At 28.5% G+C, this 20,974-nt stretch overlaps 2 protein-coding genes across 6 annotated transcripts; one reads left to right on the forward strand and one right to left on the reverse strand.

The window, feature by feature from the left end:
- Positions 1-1,121: 1,121 nt before the first annotated feature.
- E(bx) (nucleosome-remodeling factor subunit NURF301 E(bx)) lies at positions 1,122-17,663 on the reverse strand. 3 transcript variants are annotated; one of them, XM_035872857.2, is made up of 28 exons: positions 17,372-17,663; positions 14,274-15,325; positions 13,560-13,842; positions 13,269-13,477; positions 12,771-13,142; positions 11,482-12,681; positions 11,197-11,387; positions 10,436-11,059; positions 10,106-10,293; positions 9,694-10,024; positions 9,271-9,580; positions 9,063-9,198; positions 8,469-8,749; positions 8,253-8,393; positions 8,047-8,160; positions 7,754-7,962; positions 7,386-7,637; positions 7,031-7,247; positions 6,621-6,950; positions 6,344-6,529; positions 6,044-6,268; positions 5,635-5,944; positions 5,295-5,499; positions 4,953-5,212; positions 4,500-4,667; positions 4,167-4,362; positions 4,012-4,096; positions 1,122-3,863 (listed from the first exon to the last, which is right to left on the reverse strand). In XM_035872857.2, exons 2-28 carry the CDS (start codon positions 15,310-15,312, stop codon positions 3,661-3,663), a joined length of 8,265 nt encoding a protein of 2,754 aa, XP_035728750.2. In that variant the 5' UTR covers positions 15,313-15,325; positions 17,372-17,663; the 3' UTR covers positions 1,122-3,660. The 3 variants fall into 3 exon arrangements, with proteins under 3 accessions (XP_035728750.2, XP_035728753.2, XP_035728754.2); XM_035872860.2 differs by lacking the exon at positions 17,372-17,663 and having other exon boundaries at positions 11,197-11,381; positions 14,274-15,975; XM_035872861.2 differs by lacking the exon at positions 17,372-17,663 and having other exon boundaries at positions 8,469-8,716; positions 14,274-15,974.
- Positions 16,935-19,062, forward strand: LOC118444517 (putative aminoacyl tRNA synthase complex-interacting multifunctional protein 2). Of its 3 annotated transcripts, none has more exons than XM_035872864.2 (4): positions 16,935-17,288; positions 18,109-18,255; positions 18,335-18,581; positions 18,671-19,062. In XM_035872864.2, the coding sequence occupies exons 1-4, from the start codon at positions 17,109-17,111 to the stop codon at positions 19,036-19,038; spliced, it is 942 nt and encodes a 313-aa protein (XP_035728757.1). In that variant the 5' UTR covers positions 16,935-17,108; the 3' UTR covers positions 19,039-19,062. The 3 variants fall into 3 exon arrangements, with proteins under 3 accessions (XP_035728757.1, XP_035728756.1, XP_035728758.1); XM_035872863.2 differs by having other exon boundaries at positions 16,936-17,306; XM_035872865.2 differs by lacking the exon at positions 16,935-17,288 and adding an exon at positions 17,669-17,994.
- The last annotated feature ends 1,912 nt before the right edge of the window (positions 19,063-20,974 follow it).

Raw genomic sequence — 20,974 nt, forward strand, 5'->3', positions numbered from 1 at the left:
AATTCTAATTCTTAATAATTATTTGTAGATCATACTTACACGATGGCCTGTACATGAAAAGGTAACGATTATATATTCTCGCTATAAATAAGAAATAAAGTAAACAATTGCATAAAAAAATTCAAAAGTACATTTCCATCAAATAATTTTCAATTGGTTTTTGGTAATCACCAAAATAGCGATTACTTTAAAAATATATATTCGATTTTATAATTTTGAAGTAAACAAGAATTATAAACTTGTATTTTAGAAAATTTATTCTTAAGAGCTTGAGATCGAGTTATAGGAATTTCTTCTGAAAATGTACAAGATTTAGAAGCTTCTTCAGGAAGAAGTACATGATGCAACCCTGAAAATTATTAATTATAAAAATGGATTAAAAGGCGGATGAAAAATACAGTATATAATACTTACTACAATATTTCTTAAAGTGCTTTGTTGTATATCTTCCATCTTTGCACAACTTTCTGATAATAATTTTATTGCAAAAATTCAAATGCATATACTACTAGAAATATGATATGTTTGATACATTATATAAAAACACTACAAGAACTATACTATATAGATCACACAAATACAGAAATCTTTTAATGTCGTTTATGTATCAATACTTTATGACATATTTTATGTTCTTTTGTCTTTAATTAATGACAAAAAAATGTATAATAATCTTGTAAAGCTATAAAATATTCTTAATTTTTGATAAATGTATTAAGATTTCAATAAAATATTATATCGTTATTATTTTGTTAATAATTATACAAGCATAAGACAGTACTAATGAACCAAAAAGAGAAGATCAAATATTTTTGACATTCGCGATTAATTTAGTATAATAAGTCTTTGTGCATTAATACATACTGCAGTTATAAGAAAAATAAATTTTGTGGTCTATTCATCATCATATTATACCGCTATTATAATACATATATAGTACTTAAGTATACTATTTACAAAATGTATTTTAAAACATGTATACTATTACTTGCTATTATTTTATTCCATTAATTTATTAGTACCAATGTCTCATTTATTTTAAGTGTGCCTTTAAACTATTTAAAATTATTCAAAGCACCTGAGAATTTTGTAGCAATATAATAAAATAGTAATAACATATTTACTATACTTCATCAAGTCACTGTCATCCAGCAGTTTATTATTTTGAAACAATTACAAATTAAAAAAGATAAGCTAATATATGAGACTATCCTAATTTATATCTTAGTGTAATAAAAACAACAAAGTTTATAATTAAAATTAGTACAAATGTTTGTATTATAAACTATGTAATATTAAGTTTAGAAGAATGTAGTTATCTAGTCACACTTTGTTGTTTTTTCTTTAATGGAAATAAACATCTTGTTACACGATATATAAGCAGAAAGTGAAATAATGCAGCATACAATATGAACTAGCTGCTCAGTTTTCACCTGGTTTGTACACTAGTTCAGTAGCACGTGCATCAATGGTATCACCGCTTCAATGAGACATGTACATAATTTACAAAGCTTTAGTGTCTCATATTACAACGTACCTGTTAAAAAAACTGGATATATGTAAACAATCTTCATGTACTTATATATAATGATGTAAGGTTTTAAAACTGTACACGTGGGGGATACTTATAATTAATATTAGAATACAAAATACATATTCCTGATTAATGAAATGCATATTATTTATTGATTAAGATGAACCAGTACAGCTACTGTAGTGTATAAACCTGGAGACTGAAACCTAATCTATACATTCTGTAACTATAATCGAAAGTCGAAGGTAAAAAACAGATCAGTGCCAGGTCTTGTGATTTTGAATTAAAAATACTGTACAAGCTTTATCCTGGCAAAAATGTACAACCTGTTTTGAGTAATCTGTTTTCATGTTAAATAAACAACCAAGAATCGACAAGGCATGCCGGAGATTTGTAATCTCATTGATTTTAGGAAATATTATAAAGGTACATGTATGAATATATTTTTAAATTTTACTCTCAGAATTAAAAGTATGTTGAGACATTTTTTAACCAAAGAATATTTTAAAACTATAAACTTACAGAAATTCTTTTCTTCACAGATTCCAGTTGAACATTCAATATTTACTTTCATTCTTGTTGTTTACAGTCATACTTCAAAAGTTTCATAACTTCCTTAATTTATTTAATATATTTGTATGTTTATGTATATATTTATATTTTTTATTCATACCACGCCCATGAAACATTCTTATTGCCAAATACTACTTTTTGACAAATCCCTTCTTTCGAAATATGAAACCAAATATGATTCATTTGCAGATAATTAGCAATCTTTCAATGATATTTTAATAGTTATAATATAAACAATATTTGTATCGAAAACAGCTTTTTGTGTTTAGACTGATTTCGGTATTGTATTATACCAAACCAAAGCTCATTTGTTTTTCATAAACATTTCTACTCACGTATGTACAAAGCAGATATCTGCTTACTCCTTATAACTTAACATCATATGTTTAGCTTATAAACAATTTCATAGAAAATTTAAGTGATTAAAACAATATAATAATAATTACTTGTGAGCACAATAAACAAATTTGTACAATTTATTATGCGCGTTCTAAAGAATTTTACAGCTATACGATACAGAACGCTTTTATGAGTGAGCTATATGACGAAATAGTAATCAGATCATTATCATGTTAATAAAAACTGTCAAATGGTCTTTCATCACTAAATTCTCTTCGTTTGAAAAAACATGTGTTAGTTTACTATAAAGTTGTTGTTGATCATAATCTTAAATATGAAGTGGCACCGACTTTATATATCTGCAATTGTAGCATGCATAGTTATTTATACATGCATTTAGTACATGTATATGTTTATAGATAATGATATCACCTGTACCATATGAATTTTGAACCACAACTTATAATTATAGAAGAAAATATAAGCATTAAAATATTGTAAACCATCAAATATGTCAATAAACATTTACCTAACATGTTCTACATTTCAAATTCATTTTTATAAATCAATTTATTTCCACTTTATTATTTTCTAATAAACTTTTATATGTCTAATTTTATTATATAAAATCTTGCAAAACAGATAGATGAAGAATAAGATATTTTTGTTATGTATAATTATTGAATGAATTAGTTTTGTCATATTTTAGATACTATAAATATTTAGAAATGATCCTATTGATCAATATCAATCAAATAGATTCATTCCATATATATTATTTAGACCATTTCAACAGTAGCTATGTTACATCATAATTATAGTTACTTTATATTTTTTTGTGAACAAGGCAGTTCATTATATATATGTGTATGTATGTATGTGTGTATATATATATATATATATATATATATATATATATATATATATATATATACACCACTGGTAATTTATCACCAGTCTGGAATAGTTACAAGAAATAGGAAATTATAAATTCTAGTCCAAAATCCATTGCACAGAATAAGTTTGACAGAAGTTCATTTGTTAAAGGAAATAAAAATTCACACAGGTCTAATAAATATATCCTACTTTTATATACTTATCTCTACTTTGAGTTTCAATCTCTACATGTACTGGCACAGATCATTTTTGTTACACTGCACTATTTAACTGCCAATTTTGCACTTCCACTCGTTTATAGTTACAGTTTTGATTGCTTATTTTCCCTCTGAAAACTTTTCCCTTAAGCTTTTAATTTTATGAACAAAATATGTTTCTAATGACTCTGCACACTTGAAAAATGGTGACTCTTTTGGATTGTAGTATCGACAATTGTCAAATATTTTGGTCATATCTCCAATAAATTCACTTAACTTCTTGTAGGATCTATCATTTATTCTTAACTCTATTGTTTGTAGATCTGAAAATAGAGCAATATAGACAAATAAAAATAATAAAAATAATAAAAATAATATATATATATTAATTTATATTAATATTTTAATATTATATATATGTATATAGATTAAATTTTATTAATACTTAATTTCAAAAGTACAAATGCATACCCATGGGTTCCTTTATAACTTTATAATAATCTGGAGCTTCATTTGGATCTACTGGTTCCATAAAAGGCCATGCGCTTTTATGTGCCTAATTTTAAGTTTATAAATAAGTTTTTTGTTAAAATGGAGCACACATTTCAAAATAGAAATATAGATACCTGTATTTGTTTAATTAGTTTTTTCAGTAAATCCAAATCCTTGGCATTGAGATTTTTCATGTTTGCAAAATTAACAGATGAATTACGTTGACAATTTGGACATACATATTCATCAATATTATCTGCTTCTGATTGAAGAATACCAACGCATCTTCCATGGAACCAGTCTTGACATTTATCGCAGCAAATGTAAAACCTATTAAAAATAAAAATTAATTTTATATATGACTAGTCTAAAAGGAATTAATAAGAATGTACAATAGTAATTTAATATTCTTTAATCTTCTTTAATTTCTTTTAATTTTTAATAATTTTAAAAAGGTTATTACTTACTGAGATTCATCATAAGGTTGCTTACATAAGCAGTATAGTTCCTGTGTATCTCGTGCATGTCTACATTCTGTACAAACAAACTCTGAAAGAGACTTGCTCATTTCTTCAGTAATACCTACACAGTCTCCATGGAACCAATTATTACACAAGTCACATCCCACATAGAACCTTTACAATGAATAAATGAATTAAAGTTTGTACAATTATATACATACATAACAAGTGATAAGCGCACGTTCTACATGCACCCTTCACACACACACACACACACACACACACACACACACACACACACACACACACACACACACACAGAGAGAGAGAGAGAGAGAGAGAGAGAGAGAGAGAGAGAGAGAGAGAGAGAGAGAGAGAGAGAGAGAGAGAGAGAGAGAGAGAGAGAGCAGGCAGACGCACAGAGAGGGGGAGGGGAAGAGAGGGAGAGAGAATGCTTACTTTGTTTCATCATAAGGTGTCCTACATAGACAATATAACTTTTCTTTTTTAATTCGACTTGGAGTTGCAGTAGATGACGCACTAGGTGATGTGTTGCTATTTGCTTGTGCCTTATGTTTTTTTGGTCTTCCACCTCGATTAGGTGGACTTACTTGTGCTATTTGAGCATTTGCTTTACGTTTTGCACTTCCTACTTTAACTTCATCCTGTTTATGTCTTTCTGCCTTTGTTCTTGTTGCTAATTCTATTGATAGATCCTTCTACAATTGTATTTTATACAATGATATTAAAAATATCATATACATGTACTTTCTGATATTAATTAATAAGATTAGGACATACCTGAATATCTATTTGTAATTCTTTTTCAAGTAAAGCTCTTTTTTTAAGTATATCTTTTTTCAAAAGTTCTTTATGTCGAAACAATAAAACTTGCATTCTTGAATGAACCTGTTGTTTCCTTCTTTGTTCTTGGTTGTCTTTTAATTTTACAATTCGATTTTTAGATATAGATTCATTTTCTGATTGTTCATTTAATTTCTGTATTCTACCATTGCACACAAAATGAATAGATGATAATTAGGTAAAAATAACGAATATTATTATGATTGTTTCTAATATTGTACAATTTTAAGATACCATATAAAAATATTATAATAATCATATTAACTATCCCGCTTACTTTGGAATTTCACGATTTTCTTGTTTTGGTGTTGATTTCTTTTTGGGAGTTTCTGCCCAATCAATATCTTTTTCATTTGTTGTTAACTGTATATTTGAAGTTGTAGTTACTGGTGGAATGTTGGAGGGCGCAGGTCTCTTACGAGATGGGGCACGCGGAGTTGTTATAATAGGTGTACTGTGAATTTGATTGCTAGTTACCGAACTCTCTATTCCTCCCTTCATTTGTTTTTCTTGGTATCGTTGTAGTTGTAATAACTTTTCTTCTATTTCTGGATTAAGATTTTCTTGTTTCAATGCATTTTTTATTGCTAAAAAAATAACAAAATGAAATTAAATTATATCAATATTATTACATAAATTTCAGATACTAAAGTTCTTTTTGATAACTTCAAATATACAATGCATACTTTGTTGTATATAATCTGGTGTAAGAATAAATTTATTAGTTGAAGAGTCATCTTTCACAGATTGTGATGATTGCTGACCATTAACCACGTTTATTTTTTGAGATTCTTCTGTTACAATATTATTCGCACGACCTACTTGTTGTACAACCACTTTTGGCTTTTCAGGAGAACTTGGTACTGATGCTTGTGGAAGTTCTGGTATAGATTCTATACCAGTTTGAGGTTCTAAAATACAAATGTAAGTACTGTAATTATTGTAATCTTTCTTTATGATATGTGTACAAAGAAAAAATGTTATACCTGTTGCTGGTGGTGGAGAATCAGTTGGATGTTGTACTTGTTGTTTTGATGTAGGAACAGTAGGGGTACTTGCTGTTGTAGAAGTTTGAGATGTCTGTGCTTGTTGATTACTTCCTGGTGCAGGTTGAACAGCTAAATAAATTTTTGTAGGACCCAAGACTCCTTGCTTTCCTGTAGTTGCTTGAGCTACATATTACAAAAGAGTATCAAGATTTATTTTTTTATATTTTTTTTTTGTTTCTGCTTTTATTTTTACAAAATTATATATTAACAATACCTTTTAGTAATTGTTGTTTTACTTGTTGTTGCACCATTGCAAGTTGTTGCGGCGTAAAATCTGCTCCTTGCAATCCTTGTAAAACTATTCGCGGTCCTTGTGTTGTTTGTATTACTTGAGCTGTGACACATTTTATGACTGTACCTGGTGGTTGACCCGCTAACAAAGAAGCTTCTATGCTTCCAGGTGGTGGAACGGTAGTAGTTTGATTTGTAGTAGACGTAGTACATGAAGTACTACTTAATGAATTAGAAGTAATATTTACACTTGTTGTTTCAGGTGTTTGCGCTATTGTTGATGTTATTACTTGAGTGGTTTGCAATACTGGAACTATAAAAATATATAGTATATAACGTAGTTTTATGAACCTGTTTTATAAAAAAAAGTGATATAGATAAGAAGGAAATTACCTTGTTTATTAGATGAAACAGCATTTTTTACTATAATGCTACTATTTGATGAATTTAAATGTACAATTTGATTTCCTGTTGGCGTACTACGAATTACAACTTGATGCCCACCTATTGTTGTTAATTGTGCTTTTCCGGATGCAAGTTGTTGAGCCAAATTAGCATTAGTAACAACTATCTGATTTCCACTTAAAACTTGACTACCCGAAGATATTACCTATATATTAATTCAAACATTACTAGACATAGTAAAGCTTATAAACTCTTTCATATCAAATGAATTTAACAATGTTATTTGATATTTTAACAATTTCATGTGAATTTAAAATAAATTAAAATACATATAGACAAATACCTGCGCTCCCTGTACAATTTGACCAGTATTAGCAACAACTATTGCACTTTTTGCAGGTTGTGTAGAAGTAACATTTGCTATTGTTACAGTGGAAGATTTTCCAATTTTTTGTACTTGTTGCGATTGTGTTTGTGGTTGTTGTGGCGTTGATACTTGTGACAAGGTAGTTACAATTTTAGCTGGACTATTTTTATTAGATGTACTACTATTTGATGTGGAGACTTTAGCTGTGCTAGCTATTACCGTTTTAGTCTAAAATTATACATTTTTACGAATAATTAATAATTTTAAATTCTTTGATCTGTTAAACTGTTAACTGTTAATTTGTTGATCTGTTAAATTATAATATGAGAATACAAAACAAATACCTGTGTAGTTGGTGCATTTGAAGTAGTACCAGTAGTAGGTGTAATACTGGTAGTAATAGCTTGTGCTGTATTCAATACATGCAATTTTCCATCTGGCATCTGTACTAATTGTTGACCAGGCATTAATCCACGAACTTGTAATTTACCATCAGGTCCTCTTAAAATTTGTACCCTTTGTTGTATGTGCTGTACGGTGCCTGTAGGTGTCCCTAAAATGATATAGATGATGATATTCATAAATTATAAAAGTAGCATGTTTATAAAATTAAACTTATTTAAAAGCTATTTTTTACCAGTTTGACCTGAAACTTTTATTAAAGATTGCTGTTGATTTCCTGATTGGGTTTGAGACGTCTTTGGTAAAATACTTGTAGGCCCGGAAACGACTTTTGTTGTTCCATCGGCTGCTATATATTTATTGAAAATATAATGATGATTATTGTAATAAAATGATTGCAATACACCAAAAAGAAGAATAACAATTTTATAAATAACTTACATTTTGCCATATAAATACGTCTTGTTCCAATAAATGTTTTATTTTGTGTAGGTGTTGTTAGAAGTGAAGTTAATTGTGACTTACTTCCACTATTCGGACTAGCTGGTATTGCTACTTTGGAAACTAATTTAACTGAACCATCTATAAAAATAAACCAAATAATTGTTTTAAACACTATTAATCAATTGTAACTATCAAATAATACTATAACGGTACCATGGGCAGAATTTGCTGTAACTTTAACAAGTTGTGTGTTTGAAGAAGAGGAATTAGCTGGACTTTTAAGAGTTTCTAAAGCTCTTTTCTGTTGATGTGCAGCCCTTTGCATACGTAATTGTTGTTCCATTTTTTCTTTAATTTCTTCAGGAGTTGCTTTACCACTAACAAGTTGATCAATACCAGAATTTGATCCAGCATTTCTGTTTGGACCAACAACAACAGATTGTGGTACACCCGAACGACTCCTAGTAATAATCTGGGCATTAGCCTTCTCTAACCTGAAGAGACACACACCAAGCGAAGTGTTAGTATAAGATGGTGTTAGGCAAGGAAAGGTATTTTCGACTATAATATTCGATTCGTTCTATTTCGGCAATATTGCATGCTTTCCACCTAATTATACAAAAAGCAATTTTATGATAAGCAAGCTAAAACTTGTAAAAAGTAAAAATTGTAATTTATTATAATAAATGCCTTAATCATATAAAAGTTAGTAATTAAAAAAAGAAGCAATTGTTCTACGTCACAAAAGCAGTCTTGTATTTTAATTTTCATTATAATATATGAATAATCATAAAATATATTGCTAACCTATCACCATATTGCTTGATTTCCCATAGTTCCAATTTATCTTCATCAACCCATTCTTCTGTAACTTGTGGCTCAGTGCTTTGCGGTGATTCTGGTCGTTTCCTCTTCCTTAATCCACTTCTTATAGATGTTACTTCTTTTGAATGAGAAATAAGATAGAATAAAAGAAAATAGAACAATAGAACAATATAAACTTATTTGTAAGTACCTCTGATTTGTTTTGGAAGTTCTAAGGGTATAACAACTTTCCGACGCAAATATTGTGTTCTATCTAAAAATTGGCCAACATGGCGATGTTTTAAGATTTCTAATGACATAATCTCTGTATCTGTTGTAATTTGATGTTTTCCGTCTGTAGATAATGGTTTTGCTGCCATATCATCCCAACGCAAACATGCCCATAATATTCTTAATTGAAGAGCTGCTGCAGCTAAAGATTTTAAGCCAACTGTTCGATATAACCAACATGTCTTAAATAATGGTCTAGGACAAGGATATGGCCAAACTGATAGGTTTGCCTAAAATTTAGAAAAAATAAGATAATGTATTACAAATACTGACATGAAAAAAGTAATGTTATTTAGTATTATACATAATATATAGAAATCACTATACACACACACATACACACCTTAGCCATGTGATGAAAACCTTGAACTGGTATTCGTCCACCAACTCTGGCTAATTTTCGTAATTCATGTTGTGGAAGAAGTAAAATACTACGACGTTTATTTTTTGTACAAAATGTCGAACATAAAGGATATTTTACTGGTGTTCGTTTTTTCCTTCTATCAGCTAAAGAAATTGCAACTTTTTTTAAATAAACTTTTCCTTCCGTTGAGCTGGCAGTATATATTCTTTCAGTTCCATCAGCATTTAATTCCTTAGCTAGTGTACTTCGTTGTACTGTTCTTCCTCTCTTGTTAATAATCGTTGTTTTTGATCCTATATTATTTACATTACTGAAAGTCATATCATTTATTATTTAAGGTTTATACCTTTTAAATACATATGAGATATGTTAAAAAGATCTTTTATAATACCTAGTTTTAGTTTCTGATAAAAATGTAGTTGAATTATGAGAAGTAATGCTTTCCTGCATACTTTGTACAATACCATCAACTGTTTTAATGGTTTGTTGAGTAGTAGTTATTGTAGCTGTTGTTACAATATTACTTTTTGTTGTAACTATAGTTTCACTTTTATTCAAATTAGAATCATTTTCTGATCCCTGTAAAAAATTATTCTTGTTATATTTTGTGTTATTACAATGACTTTTATTTTGCTAATTAATACAAATTATTTCATAATCAATCTTTAAAATAAATAAATTAATTACTAAAATATGTGAAAAATCAAATAATAATACATACTTTATGTTCCAATTTTGTTTTTTTAGCACTGTGTGCTGATCCATCTTTGAAGTTTGATGATTTATTTATAGTTACATTTATTGTTTGAAATTCTTCGGTACAGTGAGTTGCTGAAGCAACAGCAGATTCTAAATCTCTTCTAATTGCATCTTTAGCCTCATCATTTCCATCAGTCTTGTTTTGTGACGAGTGAGATGGTACTTGATTATTGTTCAAGGCATTTGCCTTTCGTAGTAATGCTATAAGGTCACGTTTCAATCTTGCTTTCTGAAGACATATTGGAGAATAACATGTAGATGTTAAACTTTGTGCTGTAATTGCAATTTTTCCTGGCATAGTTGTCATATTGCAATATTGTGAATAGCAACTTCCATTCTTTCCAAGTTTCATAATGTTTGCATATTGTCCTCTAACTTGTTGAATGCGTTTTCCTATTGCATTTAACATTTCTTTTGCTGCTGATGATATTGCTTTATTAGGTTGTTGTTTACCGGACAATATGGATTGTAAAGAACCATCCCCACCATCAGTATCACTTTCATCATTGTTTTCTATATCAATATCAGTGTCACCATCTACTATTTTATGACCACCTGTTTGCCCTGTAAGTTCCTTTGTTTTCTCCTGCACAAAATAAATATATTTATCTACACGTGAGAAATTATAAGAATACCTATACTAAGAAATGATAAATTAAAAAAAAAACAAACAAAATATAGAGAAAAAAGAGAAAAAATAAACATCATTAAAAAAATACTAACAGATTGCAACAATCTTCTCTCTTCTAATAATTTTAAATGTGTTCGACGTGCAAGAAAATCATCAATTCTAGTTTTCTTCCCAATTTTTGGGTAATGAAGTCTCCCAGGTGTAGTTAATGCTTTTGTTATGTCAATTTCTTCAAATTCTTTAATTGGTGTAAAAACTTTCTCAATTTTCATGCCAGCTAAAACTTGAAAAAACATAAGATTTAATAAATTTATAAATTATTATATAATATATAAAATAACACATCATTTGATACTTATTATATATAATACACTTACAGGATAGATTCATTTTAATTTCTTGTTTGATTGCTGTTTGTTCTGTTTTAGGAACTGATACTGGCCCATTTTTATCCACTTCTTGTTTAATTTCTGCATTTTCTTCAGATTTAACATTTTCCATCTTACATTCTTGCTTAATTTTTTTTGTACTATTATCAATAGACAATTCCTCCATTGATAAATCATCCATTTCTTTTTTTATAGTTGTTTTATGTATATCATTTTTTCTATCCGGACTTGAACAATATTCTTTAATTAAAAATTCATAAGTAGGAGGATCCAAAGCTAATATTTTTATTCCACCTTGATCTCTAATTTGCACCATAATTTTTTGTGGCCCAGTTCTTAAACCTAATTTTCTCATATTACTAAATCTATATCGTCGACTTGCTGACACCCATAACCAACCTCCTTGTCCATGAACTCTATATTCCTCACCTTTTTGTTTCCATACTTGATGTTTTAAACCTAACGTATATTTAACAAAATTAAATAATCTATTACGCTCTTCTTCATCCTCTTTTTCTTTCTTTTCTTTTTTATCTTGACGTTTTTTCTCTTCTCGCTCAAGTGCAGTCACTCTTTGTAATTTTACATGTCCAAGTTGGTCATGCCAAACACTAGCAAATACAACTGCTTTTATACATGCTTGTAATACGATGAGTGCTCGTGCAAAATCTCTTGGATTTATACATGCACCTACTGCAGTAGTCCATGGTTTGCGTAAAAGTGGCCAATTTGTATGCATAAATGGAGCTTGTATACTGCTTTCAAGTTGAAGAATAGTTTGCCGAAGAGTACTAACTAAAAGAGCACGAGTTCCTGTTAAGCTTCCAACCCATTTGAATTCTGATGCTTGTGTAAGAGAAAATTTATGTGATAAGTGGCGTTTCTTATCACGTTCTTCATTTCGTTGAATTTTATTCAAAGCAATAGGATTAGTGCTATACTGATTAACATATGATTTAAAATTGTTGTCCATTCCCAATTTAAAGAGATGTGTGCCAGAAGCAATCTGATGTGCTTTTTGTCTTGTCAATCTAGTACTTTCTCCTTCTTCTTTCAAACTCTTATCTAACTTTTCAAGTTCTTCTCTTGACATCGAAGAGGTACTTCGTCGTTTTAAATCATCCATATTAAAAGTGCGAGGTTGCAAAGAACCTGTTTTTGATCTTGTTACTATAGTATGTTTCTTACCTACAGAAAATAAATTCCATTTTATATTTCTATATAATTGTTTTCTATAAAAAAAAAAAAAAACAAGATTAATGTGTTATATAACATACCATCTTTGCCTATTTTTGAAACATTTTCTTCTCCTTCCGCTGTTTCTTCTTCCATCTCCTCAGATGATGATGTAGTATTAGGTTTAACAGTATTGTTTGCCACATCAGTATTTAAAGTTGTAGATACATTAGTAGCCCCATCCACTTCAATGTTTTCAGCTATCATCTCTGGTACTTGTGTTGTCATTTGCTCTTCTACTGCCCCCTTATTATCTTGTTCTGTTGTTGCTGTTAAGCGTTCTTCTAAAGAATCAGAACCTTCGTGTATCCTGCGTACCATTTCTTCAGCTTCTTGCCTTTGTTTTTCTTTCTTTTCTTCTTCTTCTTTTTCCTGCTTTTCTTGACGTTCTTTTTGAATTTTTTGTATGAGGCCTATATTATCATTAAAATGTTTATGTTATTTTTATATAGTTCATAATGTTATAAATGTCTATTACTATTAATATCATACAAATGATAATGTAAGTAACCATAGAGAGCTTAATATACAATACTCACTATTTTCTATTTCTAAGTACGATTTCTTGTTACCCTTGAATTGATTAGTAATTGATTCTGTAAGTTCCATTTGACGTACAATTTCATCTTTATAATCTGATAATTCACGATAAAGTGCAACTTCCATTTCATTACGATCTAAACAATGCATTAATTCTTCTAACTGTAATGGTGTACTATAATACCAAACTTCTCCATTTTCACTTTCTCTATAAAATTATAATATAGTTATAATGTAGATAACAATATAAAATAACAATTTTGCTATCATTTGTAAAATAGAAATCTTACACAAAAACTCTTCTTGCAAGAAACCAATATTTTCTACCATGTCTATCAAAACCTAAATGTTCTTGCCTACATAAAGAACCATTTTTTTCAACATCAGGAATGCAATCAGCAACTCCTGTAACTTTGTGAGCTTTACAAGTACTGCATTGCCAATCTTCTGTAGGAACATCTACTAATGGAGGTTCAACACATTCTAAATGAAAAACAGCTGGACAAGTTTCACAGCATAATAAGTCCCCAAGACGGTGACATACTCTACAATGGTCATCATAATGCATATTTCCTAGAAAAAATTTTATTAATATAATTTTATATATTAATAAATAAAATTAAATTATTTTATTTATTATAAATAACATTTTCATTTTACATGTATTATATAAAAATATTATGTATATCATAAGTAAAATATAAAGATATCAATTATTTATACAAAATTCGAATTATTTTAACATATTGTTACATTAAATGAATAAACATTAAGAACTATTTGATAATTTTACATTTATACTTCCATTATTACAATTTAATAGATAGAAACTAGTAATTAAAAATTATAGTGAACTATCAGCATGGTCATAATAAGTGTTATCCTGCTGATTATAGCAATATGATTGTATATCAAAATAAATGATATTGTATCTTGCCAAATCCAATTATTATATAACATAAAATGTAGTATTACTATAATATTTAACATATTACTTATCATACCTTCGTGCAATAAATCTTCTCTAACTGGATTTGTTATCAGGAATTGATCTGTTAAAAATTGCAAGACCTTGATTCTGTTTTCAGTAGATGTAAAAGGATATTCAGAAGTTGTTAGAATTTGTAGAACATTTTGATCAAAGCTTTTATCACTTTCAACATAAGATCGTAAAACTTCTGGCCAAGTCATTGAATCAACAAAATACAAGCTCACATTAACAGAATCTTTCTGATCTAATGGACCAAAATGCGTTTGTTGCGAATCTTCTTCTCGTAGAAGTGCTTTGATTAGCATGATATGAATCTCAGCTAATAAATTAGTTTGATCCTCACACATTAGAGCTGCACAAAAGTCTTCAAATCTAAACGAAGAAAGACGCACCAATGTACGAAAATGTCTTAATACCTCATAAATGGAAAGTGATGGCATAACAAGTTCCTTAGGAACCAATAAGTCATCTGAAGATTTTGGTGGAGTAAGAGAAGGAAGTTCTCTGTTTTGCAGCCACAACGGCTCTGGACTTGGTGGTCGTTGTTGACTCAAAAGTGTTTTGCGGGGTGTACCACTGGTCGTACTATAACTAGAGAGAGAAAAATCACTATCGCTAGATGGATCAGGTTCTTCCATACTCTCAGAAGAATCTATATCGCTTTGCAGAGGATCTTCTTCTACTTCACTCTTCTCACTGGATTCATCACCAAAATCAGATCCATAATGATATTCAGAGTCATGGTAATCCACATTCGGATTGTAACCTCGGCGCTGATATGCACCTGAACTAGAATGACCACCTTTACGCGAGTGCCTATCCCTCGGCCCACGAGATTTTCGATTTCGTGTACTACGTCTACTTTCCTCACTTTCCACTGGTGAAGAAGGTCTCGATGCCGTTGGTGTACTCGGTTGTGAGTTTGGCGTCTCTGAATCCTTGTTTTGCAAATATTTTGGTTTCTTCATAAGGTGATATTGAAACTTTTTGGGCCTTTCCATGACCACCGACTTCGGTGGCCGGCCCCGTCTTTTGGAACCTCTTCCCGTCATTGTCTGTCACCCACTGCCAAAAAAATGGCACTTACTTAACACGTGTTTTGTGAAAAAGCGCGCTTGTAAACAAATACAAATGACACCGCAGCAACGAAATGGAACCCATGTTTGTACTCTGATCTTTGCGCCATTTTTCGGCTACGGTCACGTGACCAAACACAATTTTCTCATTATTAACGTCCCGTTGAAATCTCTTGAAGCCACCCCTCGATACTACCGATCGACAACTATCACTTCTTCTTCTTGATAAAAATGATTTACCAGCAATAACGACAAAACGAAGTACGGAATAGCTCGCTGACGCGGAATATAAGGGGAATTTACAACACGGCCTTCTCTAAGAGAGCGCTGCTCCAATTGGTTCATCGAATCGCCGCCATGTCAGTCCTCGAAACGCATCTGCTACAAATATAGCCAAGATCTAAACAAAAACTCGCAGTTTTCCTTTTGACGAAAGATCTTTATATGGCACACAAAATTCTAAAGAAGGCCGATTAATTAAAAGTAAACTATGCATAAGCTTTTCCTCTTTTTCCGCATTCACGCAAAACGTATGCAAGATCCAATCTTTTTCACCGTAACTAGAGAAGACCTTATCGAATCAACCATAGGTGGCGATATGTGCGTTCAAAAAAAAAATGCGATTCTAACCGCACTTCCGATGAACCGTCGTCCTCACCTTTATTCAATATGAGATTGCGATTACGCGTTCGTCAAAATTATACGTTAATCACTATTAATTAATTTTCTTTTAATACTTTTGATAAAGAAATGACTAATTTACAGACGAGAAAACAGCCGTAATCAGCGAAAGATCTGCCAATCTAACCTTAGTTTAATAGAAGCTTCGACAGAGGACACCACTTTGGCCTAATCAATGACCGCTTTAAAAAATGTATATTTAAATATAATGTCTAGTTAAACAATGTGAATTTTCTTTTTTTGAATGTATATAACATCTTAACAATACATTTGTTCAATAGATCAATTCAAACATTATTTTTATACATTAAAACAAGTATTAACAACCACGCCATCTGTATAGAACAAAACTGAATGGCAAAGAATCACGAAATTTAAATGTTTCATTTTAATATTTCTTTAATTTTTTAGATAAGTCAATTATTAAACAAATATTATCTGCCTTATATACAATATTAATAAAATGAAGTACTATAATATCTACTAATAAGTACTATAATATTTGATTCTAATAGTCAAAGATAGTACGAAGAAAAATACAAAATAAAATATTGTGAAAAATAAATGATAATATATATGTATTTTTTAGTTCATATTCTAAGAAAATACGATTTTAATGCAAAAATAATAATATTTGCGACAATTAATTTATATTGAAGTTTGATCAATGGTTTAATCAAAAAATTTTGAATAAATATATAAAAAGAAAATCTTTAACTTTTATGGATTTATAATTTAAAAATTACTCTCTGCAATAAATTATTTGTATAAAATATTGTAGAACATTTACACGTTAAGAATTTCCATATCTTTTTTTTTAGAGATATAATATAAGTATAAAAGTGGTAAAATGATTTTAATTAAACTACAGCAATGCCATCTATGCTTGAAAATACAATAACGGATGTAGTAATGCCTGGTACAAGGGCATATAAAGAAAGAAGAGGGGGGACAAAGATGGCAAAAAGCAATAGAAGCAGACAGAAACAACTAATAAAGATGGCTGTCTAACAAGTTCGAAAAATACGAAGCGAGAACAAAAGTGCGAACGATTTGACGAACACGTGTAACGTGATTTTTATATATTCGATATGAGACTGACTGAAAGAAGCGGCGAAACCACGATGTATACAATGAAACCGATCATTTCCTTACCCGATATGTCACATCGTATGGATAGGATATACGAGATGAAAAATATTCACGGAGAAAGTGGAAGAGGCGACCATATGGGAACAGGGATCAAGATCATTGCCGATGTTACAGAGCAGGTTATCGAGTTTTTGAAGGTTTCCATCTTTTTCTAGTATCCATTATCGATATAAAATGACATTAAATAACAAACTGAATTTACCCTTTTACTCGCACGGCAACTAGCCATGGCACGAATCAATGTTTCTTCTTTCTTCGACCTGTCGTGCATGACTCCTCCCAAAATTTCCACGAGTACTGATCACGATCGACCGAGAATATGGTTCTCGAAGCTTGATCGATGTTTGCCCCTCCAATTTTTCGTATAACAGGATCTAATGCGAGTGCCTACTGTGAAAAATAACTCGGCTTCTGGTAACAGTGCAATATAGTGACAATTGAAACAGAAGAATGGCAAGCTTACTAAATTAGAACTGCACTAAAAGCTACAAAAGTACAGTTGTATAACCAAAGATACATAAGAACTAAGAAATGAAACTATATAAATATCAACATAGAAAAATATTAATATAGAATGACATTCAAATGATAGATTTAAAAAGCAGAGACTTTTTCATTAAAAACAATTATGATAATTGCATAGATACAATTATTATAATACAAAGGACAAAGTTTTTGAAATCTTTTTACAGTATAGTAGAATAAAAAATATGTTTTATAGTAACGATCATTTTTAGACAAGTATATTAGTATAATAGTATGTTAACATCTGAGTATATTTATTTAGATCTAAATTGCTATTATATATTCTTTAAAAAATATAAGGTACAATTAATTTATAATTCAGTATACACTAAAATTGTTGATTATAGCATCATAGTTATACTTCAGTAATAGAACTAAATATGTACATATTTCAAATATTATGATTATTTGCAGAATCCTTTACCAGAATATGCTTTATTAGAAGCTAGACAAGAAAAAATTTTAGTTCAATTAGCAGAACTTAAGAAACAAGTATCTACTCTTTGCGACTTTTTAAAACATCCAAATCATGTAAAGATGCCAGCAGATTACAATAAAAAGGTAAATAATTATTAACTCTTATGATTTTATATATTCTTTTAAATAATAATCCCTTACTATTTTATAAAATTATCAACAGAAAAATAATATGCTTTCTGATGTATATTATGAACCTAAATCAATCAATGTTAATTTAATAATAAATGTAAATCCGAAGAAGCCTCCATACTCCATATTAGCACTTCAAAAAGTTTGGAATGATATTAGTATAAAATTGGAATCATATGTTCATTCAAGTGTTATTGGAAATGTACCTGATATATATATCTGTGATATACATCCACCTAAACCAAATGTAATAAATTTATTCCTCATATGGAAAGAAGGTAAATTAAATAATAATAATATTAATGAATGAATATTTTTGTACAAAAATTCAATCAATATGCATTTTTATCATATTTTAATTTTACAGTTGAGGATCTTGAATTTGTCACAGGATTATATAATTATTCTTTATTTGGCGAAGTTAACTTATTAAGATATTTAAGTAGAATATTGGATATACATAATTTTGACAGTTGTTTAGATCCTGCACAAGCAAACATATTTGATACTGTACTTGATTATTGCTATTGTCTACAAATAGAAAAATCATCAGAAAAGCAGCAATTGATATTGCAATTTATTACAAAAAAATTAGGAACAAATAAATGGTTTGGAAAAAATAAACCAAATATTGTTGATATTGCTGTATGGTCTGTAATTAAACAAATTTCTGTACAAAATATACCATTGAATCTTAAAAAGTGGATTAATACTTGTGAAAAAGTTTTCAAATAAATGCATTATTTGTACAATATATAAGCGTTTTTTTTTTCTATTACATTTAGTATTTAATTTGTATTCTTTAATACTTTGTTGTATATTATACTGCTATTATAGATATATAATTTTTATATCTTATATATTTAAATTAAAGAGATAAAAATAGGAATAAATATTTATTATATCAACAATTCTTTTAAATTTGTGTAATTTTTTAATAAAAGATAAATCACTTTCTAAATTGATTAATTATAAAATTGAGATAAAACTGTAAAAAAAACTATAGTTTATTGGCAGTGCTGAAAATTTTTTTTCTATCTTAATAATTTTTAATTTATCTTTTTTTAATCTAATACAATAATTTTAATATTATTATAAAAGTATAAAAATTGTATTAATTGAAAAGTGGAAATAAGAAAGAGAAAATTCTTTGTTATCAAGAGTTTATAAATAAAATACATATTAATAAATGGAATATAATGCATTGTACAAAAGGATAAAAAAGTACTTATAAGTATTTATGATTAAGTTATTAATATTATTATTACAGATAATACTGCTTTATCTAGATCTTCCAAAATCTTATTAATGCATTTATGCATTATCATTTCAGACAAATCACTATACTTAATAGGCACAATAATCATAATATAGCAATGTACATGAAACAAATTCGAAACAATATTTGTTGATTTTTATCATAAATAAACATTTTGTTTCGATTATATTAATAAACAGAATAAATGAATGCAAAATGATAAATTTTACAAGATATAAAAGTACTATATGTACTAATCTTGCTTTAAAAACATTTAATTAATCAATCTACTGACCAGCAGAGCACTATATATTATTGAAACTTTTATTATTTTTTAATTTTTTCTAAAAACTATATACTAACGATTTTATTAATGCATTATTAAATGCAACAGTTTTATATTACCATAATGTATTTTATTTTAATGTTTATATTTGTCTTTCTTATTTCCATTCCTCTTTTACTCTATATAACATAGGACACATGATGGCATAATTACAAAATGGCTGTTGATCTTATATTAGCTACATATAAGCTATAATAAAAAAATTTCTTTCTTATAATTTAATTAAAAAAAATGTTTTTTACATATTTCCAAGTATTTCAATTCATCGTTTTATAAAATTTAATTATTAACTTTTCTTATATATTAAACAATTTATATTGAATTTTTAGTTTTATTAGTAAAAACAAAATTGCATATTAATCTGAATTTATAAAATGTATAGAAGAAATGATTTCACTTGCTATAAATATAAGTAACGAATTATTTTTTATTATTTATAAAACGGAAAATTGAAATAAATAGTTACTTATATAATGCTTTATAAATTTAAATATAGGCTATTTTAATTGTAAAAATATCCAGATTATTTAGATCAACATAAAGCATAGAACTTAATTTTTATATGTAATACATTAATTTCCTTTCCAAATAAAATATATATATATATATACAATATCACTATCTCATATATGTGTAGCATTTATGTTTTTAGATTTATCAATCTGAATTGCTTATCAGAGATATTCTAATGGATAGTAATCATATATTAAACATTATTGCTCATAAATGGCATTTTACAGTTTTAAAATACTTGGTATGATAATATGAGGCAGATTTTATATGTTTTTATATGTTCCATTTCTGCATTTTATATTCTCTGTAATAATTTATAATTTTACCAATAATATATAACTTTGAATATTAATAGTCTTAAAAACTGATAATTATCAGTGCATTGTCCTAAAAACATTATTTATAATAATTAAATTCTTAATTAAAAGTTAAAATCCCAGATGATCTACAAAAGGAAAAACAAAATATATTTTAACTGAAGAAAAAATAGTAGAAAGAAATAAAAAAGTATTTACATCATCATATTACTTGTGTGAAATATTATACATATTATA

Source organism: Vespa mandarinia, chromosome 1 (genome assembly GCF_050613455.1).
Source record: "Vespa mandarinia isolate Hongniang chromosome 1, ASM5061345v1, whole genome shotgun sequence".
NCBI classification, from domain to species: Eukaryota; Metazoa; Arthropoda; class Insecta; order Hymenoptera; family Vespidae; genus Vespa; species Vespa mandarinia.